At 42.4% G+C, this 10351-nt stretch overlaps 1 protein-coding gene across 8 annotated transcripts in view; it reads right to left on the bottom strand.

Moving 5' to 3' along the window:
• Positions 1–443: 443 nt before the first annotated feature.
• The window catches only part of CTNS (cystinosin, lysosomal cystine transporter), a 418668-nt gene continuing 408760 nt past the window's right edge, over positions 444–10351 (bottom strand). For all 8 annotated transcript variants that reach the window (XM_069615198.1, XM_069615197.1, XM_069615199.1 and 5 more), the window contains one exon: positions 444–2537. In XM_069615198.1, coding sequence (XP_069471299.1) covers positions 2401–2537 — 137 coding nt within the window. In that variant the 3' untranslated portion in view covers positions 444–2400. The remainder of the gene's footprint in view (positions 2538–10351) is intronic.

Genomic DNA, 10351 nt, shown 5'->3' with positions numbered 1-10351 from the left:
CTGGATGCTGGATATTCCCACAGCTCAGTCTGAACAGAGGGTGCTTAGGTGTTGCCCCCAGAGGGAAAACAATGAGGACAGGCATGTGGCCCGTCAGTTTGTGATAAAGCAGACGCAGAACATTGTAAGGAACCTTGAAGGAATGTGTATACACACCTGAAACGCCTATAGTAGGTGTTAGGTAATGCTTTTTTGTTTTTTTGTTTTTAAAGGGTATGGTTCGCTCAGCTTGTTTATATAATCCAGCACCACACACCTATCGGAAAGCTGCAGTACACCACCAGGGTCTTCAGACCAACACTTGGACCGGTCCTTGATTTTGTCAGAAGTGTGCTCATCTCATTATGTTCTGATTAAAAAGTCCACTTTATATCCACCTGGGCATGCTGTCCAAAAGAAAACCAAGTATGAGGGTAAAAAACATCAACTAAATGAAGGCAGTGTTTGGCATGAAATCCACCAAGATGGTAGTATGTATTTTTGTTAGAAGCATTGCAACAATGCAACATACAATGAGACATGTCAGCAGTCGCTGGCATATGTTGAAGTGTTAAGCAGTGAGCTGACTGCTACTTTTAGAGAGATGCGTTGTCCCATGACATGAGAGAATGCAGTCATTATCACCTGCCATATATCAAACATTGCTGGCCAGAATGTACATCTTGATGGCGTTTTTTCTTTTGAAAATTATTTTTTTAAGCTAAAATCACCAGTTGATTATATAAAGTGCATATATAAAAAGCATTTTGGTATACAATACCCATTCACGTCTTTACAGGTCCTTAATTTGGAATGTACTTCTTTTTTTCTTTAATCGTATCATGTTCACAAAATAAAGAGTAACTTTCCTTAGAGCAATGGGGTGCCGTGTTCTACGTTCGCCTTCTGCCTATGGCTCCCGTGATGCCATGGTTTGCCCATCTAACTTGATAGATCCTGATCTGCCCATTGAGTCACAGTGCTGCCATTCCACGAGAAACCGGCGACCCCCCACCCCCATATTGCTAGTGGCAAGTGCATGTGGGTAAAATACTGCACTATCTTAAGTATCGGCCAAACAGCTTAAATATATAACAGACAAATAAGTTAAGTGCTTTCCAGTTCAGGGAAAGGCCTGTAAACATGAAAACAGCCATTTGTGTTGTATAGCCTCTGTAATGGTTCTGCTAAATAGTAGATTACGTTTCTTTGAATCTAAATTGGATCAGATTTGAACAAACAGGTTTCCACCGGTTACCAGTCAAATGGTCGAAAACATTTGGTCGACAGACAATTTGGTCGACACCATTTGGTCGAATGCCAAATGGTCGAATTTTTTTTTTTTTTTTTTTTTACCCATTTTTTTTTTTTTTTTGGGGGGGTCCCCCCCCCAACCCCCTTTTTTTTCTTTTTTATTTTTTTTCCCCACACGAAAACCCACAAAACACATATATATATAAAAAAAAAAAAATTCGACCATTTGGCATTCGACCAAATTGCGTCGACCAAATTGCAGTCGACCAAATTGCAGTCGACCAGTTGACTGGACACCGTTTCCACCTTAACAATCCGTCGCATGAGCAGACCAATTTACCTAGCACTACCCCCACTTTGCGAGGAGGCCCATGTTAGAAGGCACCGTTTGAAATGTTAGCAAGGAAACACTGTATTTGTTTAAAGACTTGCAAAGAGGCAGCAAGAAGGTTCCAGAAGCATTCCGGACACCTATGCAGCCCATGGGTAATGGAGATGGTGCAGGATTCACTGACATACTTTGTGCCTTGCATGTCAGGGCTGGAAAGAACAAATCCATTTAAAAGGGTACAAGACGAAGGCTAATGCAAAAATAAAATAAAAAAAATAAAAATAAAAACAGATGAACTGAAAATGTACTTAAAGAGAAAGCAGATTGAAGAGGGAGCCATTCTCTGAATGTTTAGCTGAGGGTGAACAGCTGTATGTTCCTGGGTATTTTTGGAGTATACTTAATTTAGCCTACACTTTAAGTCTTCAAATGACCCCTAAATTTAACAGCTGCTCGTGTTTGGTGAACCACATAGTGTCCATGTGTCCCACCATGCTCTTCTAACCAGATTCCTTGACCTATATCATTCTCGTAAATCTAAAAAAAGGCGCAGATGTGTTTAATATTACTTCCTGAGATATTTGTGCGACTGGGACTAGCACTCTGGTAAGGCACATTATATCCGTGGAGGCAGTACTCAGGCTGGTTCATATGGAGAAGAAAAAGCGAAGCACATTTGACCCACTGCTCCAGGGATTCGTTAACAGCCGTATTTCATGGAAAATGGACATTCAACACTGATCAGAAATGCCCCATATTTTGCAAGGTCCTAGGTTTCATCCTATTGTGAAGCCACAGAAACCGATCATCATAACCATACACTTCCTCATTTGACGTTATTGGTTGTTTGTGAGAGTTTCATATTGCTTCCTGTATAAACAGTAATGCTGCACAATGAAAATAACATCAAAGAAGATGGAGAACAACCCCAGTCCAAACTTCGTTGGGTCGCCAATTATCAATCTCCATTCATCTGTTGAAAAGAAAAGTAGGTTTTATTTCATTAACATGCAATATAGCCTTGCAGATAATGCACTCATTTTGCTAAAGGACTGAACTAAAAACAAAACATAAGAGCCCCCTTAGGCTATAGCTCTCTTGGATTCTCCAAGGCAATTTCCAGAATTTAAACACAGTGTTAGAAGGTTGATTGTTGTTTTAGAAAAGAGCAACATATAAATGAAGTAGGAACCCTGTCCGGGTCAAGCAGGAAACATAACATTGCATTGGAAGCGTGGATGTCACCTTTTTCATTGCACATTTATTTTGATTTGGATTGCAGCTACAACACACAATGCATGAGTCCTAGTCAAGATGTTGTTGCTACATTTATAGATCAAGTATGGAGCCGCAGCTGGTCAACGGTCTCGCTCAAAAAAGAACACACAGAGTTGTGGTGCCTTGGCTTAGGCCTGGCTCTCGGGACGGAAGGTGACATCGGAAGCCCTTGAGCATATTCTGCACTGCAGCCCGGCTGCCATACGACAGATAATTCAATGGGTGGAACGTTAATGCTGTAAATTGCATATCTTCTGCTCCCTATAAGAGAGTTGAAGTGGGGGTGGTAGGTCAATACGTCGGGAAACAAGTGCCACTCCGAATGTGGAAGAAACGCAGGCACGGTTCATTACAGAGGTGCAAATATAAAGGATTTCCAGTCTTCACTAGTTAACAACAGAAGCCCACGTATCAATTCTCCAAATGAAGCAAACAGAAGAGTAAGGTAGATCTGACTGCTGTGCTTTTATGTCACTTTTCTTTTTAGGGAAAGTGGTAAGAGGAAAGGAAGGCACATACAGCATGTAACCAGTGTTTATTTCAATGTTTCCAGAAAATGGTTACAAGCCTGTAAGTGTGGTTCTCCAGTACTGGTGTTATTGATACAGTCACATGCATTGAACATTCCCACCTGCCAGGCAGGGAACCCCCAGAATTCCAAAGATTAACATTTAATATTGTAAGGAAATGGTTTTCCCTTGCTGGATCACATATGTTCACAAAAAGGTGCATGCCCTTTTAAACATATGTGTAGTGCAGACTGCCTACATTTGACCAATCGGTGCTCCTGAAGTTTCAAACCCAGTCTTCATTTTACTTTTTTAATGCATGTTACACAGCATAACTTTCCCTTTAAAGCTGCCCAAAAGGTGGGTTGGTCATAAGGTAATCTATAAAAGACACCAATAGCTAGGGAACTACACTTGCTGGTAATAAAAGCATCCTTCAACAATATTGGGTCTTTGATAGATTGCCACACATTTATTTTTACATTCCAAAGAAATAAAAGAAGCAAGCTCTAAGCAGAAAATATGAGCATACAACAAACACTTTACAAATCTTCCTCTTCCATACATAGGCTGCTGGGTAGCCAGCTTCTCCACGAAACAGATTTTTCACTGCTAAACAGAGCATGGTGCTGTGGTGCCCAGACAGTAATGTTAACTGTATTTGAACGCAGTGGCAGCTGGTGACTTTGAAAGGTGGTGGGGCGTAAACTTCTCTGGGCGAATTTGGACGGGTGCGAGCCTAACCCACATCAAGGGGGGTGCGGGTGGGATCTCCCCCCGTGAACATTTGGGAAAAATGGCTTCCAAAATACAAATTACTGTCGGAACCCACAGAAATATGACATAAAAAGCATTAGGCTTTACATACTAATGGTGGTAACATTATTCTGACGTTTGCAAGTGTGACTGTGTATTTTACAGCAGCTTGTATTGAGAAAAGCTGGTACTATGTTGCATGGATAAAGACATTCATTATATAGATATCCAGTAATGATTGAAAAATATCATTTTGTCATGCTGTCACTGGCATTCATGTGCATTCATCCTCTTACTAACGTGGGATTTTAGGCATTATCTGAAAGGGGAGAAACTAAGCTAAAATATTACTTGTTTACCGCATATTGAGAACACAGATTTTCAGTTAATTCTCAAAGAAGTCCTTAAGTGTCTGGTTTCTGACCTGAAGGTCAGTTAACTGGTTGTAACATTGAAGCTGCACCCTAATAGTCTCATTAGAATGTGTAAAGAAGTTAGATGCCCGCACACACAGACAGGCACACACATATGAACAATGAGAACAGGAGAGGACAGCTGAAGCTCTGAGGAGACTCATCTCGGCTGCACAATGAACATGTCAGCAGGACTGTGTTTTAAGACATCAAAGCGGCATGATGCATTAGTGAATATAAAAATACATAGGGCTTAAATGAGGACCAAAAGGTCAATATTACATGCCTACCGTTAGGACAAAATGTGGTAACACAGAATGGTATTCAGAGAAAGCCTTTAGCAAAGGAAAAGCAACAACACTCTTGTTGAACAAAACACACATACAGGCTGTCCCTCCTGTGAAGAACACCCTGTCCCTATCCCGGGAGTCTCTTCCTAGGGGTTCGATGGTGCGCCGCCTATCTAAAAGGGATCGCAAGAAGATTCTCCCTATCGTATAAACATCCACCTAAAAATGGTATTGTAAAAAGGTAAGACACAAGTAATAGGTTGCTAAATAAGGACAATATAGATTAGATTATGCCTCTTTCATGAGTGACATAGAGGGTACTGCTGTCAGGAATTTCTCTCTATGTTTTAATCACCCATTCGAGCAGTAATCCTGTCATCTCAAAGCTTGTTCTGATAGTGTAAAACAATGTGCCCTCAGAAAGAGGGAAAGCGAAAGACCTAGAGGCTGCAAGCATATCTAGTCATTGAGCAAACATGTTTGTTACGTGTGCAAGTTTCTTGAGTTGGACATCGTCATCTACATGAGGAAGCTCATGCATAAGTGGGTCGACCGGTTTCGATAACCATAGAGATTAGGGTCATCTTCTTCATGACCAAAAGTTCTTATCATGGGGTTCACTCCTTCTATGGAGCTTCAATGTGATCCAGGAAACACCTCCGTTTCCTAAGGGGAAACATAAGGTAGAGAACAGAGGGGTGAGTCTACCCCCTGTAAAACACACTTACTCAAATAGCTGCGTGCTACCAGTGTGTGGACTTTTAGATCCCATTAACAATGGGGGTGCAATAGTTTAAAGGACTAGCGTGTGTGTCCTTTTGGTTACACCTGACTGGGGAGAGGAAGGAAACAGGGAAGTGAGAAGGTGAGGAGAGCCAGTGATTAGCTTGCGCTATAGGTTCATAATCTAGTACCTGGATTAATGGAACACCTCCATGATGTATTAGAGAGGCATGCGAGCAAAGGTGCGAGTCAAATGAAATTGTTCCTACCCAAATCACGGGCAGTTGTTATTCTGCACCCTCTGGAATCCACGATTCATCAGCAGTCGGAGTGTGGGTAACTGTCTTATCACAGCATCTGTTTATGCAAGATCTAATATCAGACATATATTTATGGGCTGGTCGCACAGTATCTTTAATCACAATAAACATCCATGCTTACCTCGACTGGGTAGAGTATGTTGTGGAAAACGTTCGTATGCCTTCTCTGGCAAGTCGCGTGTATTATACTGTTTTTTGGATTCAGAGAACTTTATCTCTGCAGAGAACCTGTTCTCTGCAGTGTCTGCACACTATCTGGGTGGGGTGGCGGCCATGATTTGCGGGGGGTGCCCCCCCACCCTATGTAAGCGGCCGCCACTGTTTGAACCCATCCCTCCAGTCACCATGCAGATTTCCAGAAGAACAAATGTTCTTTGGACTGGATGTTCCTTCCACATATTACTCACCTTTGATAATCTCCATCCAGCATCATCTGCTTTGGAAATGTTTTCTTTGTAGAGGGTGCAGTGTGTCGTCGACTATGTCCCTTGACTGCCTGCGTCCGCTCTCTAGCTTGATGTCCCTGACAGTACATATAGCTTACTTCAGTTTTTCCCCTTCTTTACAGAGCACAGGAATTCGCGAAGTCAAAATGACCAGAAGGTAAATAGAGGTAGGTGCAATACAAGCAAATTCTATTGAGGAGTAGGATGGAAAGGGCGACGAGGAATACGTGGGAGGAACATCCAGTAAAAAGAACATTACCATGGGAAAGTAATTTGTTCTTCGAATGGATTGTGTCCTCCCTTCAATGAACTCCCAAAGTAGCAGTATGTGTATGAGGTGGGAGTAAAAATGTACTTACTATTAATGCTGTAAAATATAGCCTTCCCAAATCCTGCCTCCTGTCCTGACGTGGAGTCCAGGCAGTAATTTATTGAAAATGTATGCAGCAGCACACATGTATTGTACTGGTACCCCCTTCCCGCCCCCACCCCCGGTAAAGCTGATAAAGTGGCAACGCCCCCATTACAATGTGCCAGCAGGCCTTAAGGAACATCTTAACCCACTAAATTATAGCATTCTGAAATGCAAAGTATAATCCAGCGGGACAAGGTTTACTTGCTCACAATCAGTCCTAGCTTGTGACCTGTGTAACCCACAAACAATTAGTCATCTTGTCTAAGGTTTGCCAACCTAGATATATAAAAACTCAAGGCTCTCTTAGGGTCAAGACAATGTAGTCTTTCCTCTTCCTTAGAAGAATGAGGTGAAGGATAAAAAGTAGTAAGGACAATTTTTTTAGCAAGATGAAACAAACTACCTTTGGAAGAAAGGTGGGACGAACTCTTGAAAAAGGTGGTAAAAGGCGGCTTACACAAAAGAGCCTGTAGTTCAGTGATTCTACGCACTGATCTAATGGGGACGTGAGGCAAACTGTTTTGGGAGTCAACAACCTTAGGGAACAACACTGAAGCTGCTCAAAAGGAGCATACAGGAGATATTTGAGTACACGGTTCAAGTCCCAAACTGGTATAATGTAAGGGACTGGAGGTAACACATTAATGAGCCCTTTCAAAAATTGGACTATGATAGGGATCTAGAAATAGGATTCCTGCTCTGGTGAGTGCTTAAAATGGATAGCACAGCCAGGCATCCTTTTATAGTACAAACCTGAAGACCCATGTGGGTGGGAAAAAGACTGATATGCAAATGGATATTTCCCATCTATGAAAGGTACAGTGAGCAAAAAGCGTGTGCTGCAAACTCTCACCTCAGAACAGGTTATCATGCCATGGTTCTTTCTGGAGAGGAGCGCCTGCTACCTTTTTTGAAATAGTGTGTAATTAGTTGCCCACACGCCATGCAACATGCATTATCTATATGGCGTTTATAAGTGTACGTATTGATATCACTACCATGGAGCAGTGCACATTACTTAAAACTAATCAAACAACTCAACATCACCGTCATCATGGCTTAGTGCCATATAATCATTAATACACACCTAATAGAAGATACTCTGAAAGCCCTGTGTCATCCTCATGTCGACTCAGGAATGAGACCCACAAGCTAATCCACAAGAAGACATCCAAGCGGTTTGACACCAAACAAAGATATATAGCTCTAGTCTTTGTAATACAGTGCATCCACTAATACTTACTTTTTGCAAGTCTGAAATGCATCCACAGACTTTAATACATAAAAAAAGCCTACTATGAGCCATCGTACGGATGTGTCATCTCTTTCTGCTGGCAACAGAAACTCATCCGATCAGGATTACCCCATAAATGGCTGGACTTCAAATCAAGTACATATCACATGATCTAAATCGGACATCCAACGTCACATGATTACGTATATCGGCAGGTAAGGACTCAACCAAAAAACGACAGCATTGAGAATTAAATTACTACGGGCACACGCTTTGTGTACAACTCCCTCTGCATTCAAAGATGTCTTAATTAGCGATGTAACGAAAAAATATATAATCATGCCTCTCAGGTATCTAGGGTATTATACCCACAATGAAGGCTATGTTTATGAACATCAGTCACATCCTAATCCATACCACTACCACAAAGTGTACAATGCCTCTTAATGAACTACAGAGAGATTATTAATACACACGTCGCCCGAACCAGGCCATCCAGCCGCTATTTACTATGTCCCACATACCAACCAGGACCCTGGTCACCCCAATAGCCAACAGGCACCACCCCATGGTGCCGCCACACTCTCGATGTAACCAGTCAAAAGACCAACTGAACACTCGCTAAACTAGGAACTCATTGGTACTCAGAGTGGTAAAGTACAAGTTACAAAAGATGACTGGGGGACGGTGGAGATGTTCACATCAGCAATGCTTTGCATAGACTAGCGAGCAGTACCAGGAGGAGGTGTGTGGTTAGAAGGAACAGAGACAAAAAGATGTTTCAACACAACCCACGAAGGACTGGTCAGTTTTCCATATTGGGTTAGTCTTGTTGAGGTAGTACATGACATGTCTTCTAACACCTAGTGTATGAAGGGCTCTCTCTCTTTCTCCAGAGATGTACGGCTTTTGAAAAAACACTGGCAGTTCAATTGATTGGTTGACATGGAACCTGGAAATGAACTATGGTGTGAAACGTGTGTGTTCAAGACTAATTTGTTCTTATGCATAAAAAAAGCGACTTTGTAAGTTAGATCTTTGAGGCTTGCTTTATGCATTGGCTCAAAAGGGACTGTTTATATCCCCACCCTTTGCAATTGGGGGATATAGTATCTTGACCCCTTCCATGAAGGTTTAGAGGAGGAACCAAGTACCTCTATCAGTAGTCCCACCCCCATTATGCCCATATGTTGGCATCTGGAAATTGCGACATGCGCAAAGCCAGTAATGGTACCTATACCGCGAAGAGACCTTGAAACAAAGTATCCATTGAGAAAACCCTATATGTATCCGTGAAGAAATGACGGTCTTTTGAAGGAAGTTCCGGAAGAAGTGTGAAGATGAATGAAAGACAAGACTGGCGACATCACATGAAGCAGAAATGACGTACCCGAAAGAGATGACAATGAAGAAAGAATATAGACCTTATAGAATCTGATTGAGCAACGTTTCATGTGCGGAATGAAGATTGCACGTTCGGAGAAGCACTGGAGAAAATGCAAAGCCATTTCATAAATGTACAGATACAGCTGGCTATACGTAGTAAACAGACTGCAGGCGCTGCTGCCAATATGTATGTGTGTATAGAATCTGGATGTTCCACAACGCATTTTAGCAAACTTGGACACCGTGAATGGAAGGGCTGAAAGTTTGGCACAGCAGAATAAAACAGCTAACAGCGAAGGAAGATTCGAGAAGGCTTGCCTGGCCCCGTGTCAAGAGTCTGAGCCGCCTGAACCTGGTTATCTACTCGAGAAGATGAAATGAACGTGAGAAGCGAGCCGAGCTCCTGTTTGAGGTGTAGTGGAAAACAATACAAGTGCCAGGTTTTCTTCATTTAATAGTATTAAATGCAACGAAGGAGCTACAAACGTGGTCTCTAGTCACATGGTCAGATGACAATGGACTTTGGGGCGAGCTACACCGAGACCAGAAGATAAGGCCATGCATGCACTCCTTTTTATTCTCAGGCACAGTGAGCCTTCGGAAGGCCAAGTTCAAACTCATTAATTGAATGGCAGACCGCAGGAGTGATGATAGATGTTGGGCTCATTGTGTGGGGAGGCACGACCAGGCCAATCCCGAGCACCTGGCGTACCAGCTTGCACGCTACTAGCGAGTGGAATATTCCTGGAGGGTAGAAGCGTGCCAACCAATTGTAGAGGGCCACGTAGCAAGGAGACCTATAGTTTGAGAAGCCAATAGAACGTTGTGTATTTTCATGACACGGAAGATGACTTGCACTTGGGGTGGGCTTAGTTGTCCACCTGCCCTTAGAGACCCAATCACAATCCCCGTCCTTATAGAAAGTATGCTTAGATGTTCCCTTTAAGCCCGTCACATCCCCTAGTAGGGGTTTCTTATTTTGCCACGTAGTATGACACATTTTTAGTATAAAGTTTA

This window comes from Ambystoma mexicanum, chromosome 9 (assembly GCF_040938575.1).
Source record: "Ambystoma mexicanum isolate Mex_15411 chromosome 9, UKY_AmexF1_1, whole genome shotgun sequence".
NCBI lineage: Eukaryota > Metazoa > Chordata > Amphibia > Caudata > Ambystomatidae > Ambystoma > Ambystoma mexicanum.
Note: the sequence above shows the minus strand (reverse complement) of the source record. Positions and strands in the feature narration are given on the sequence as shown.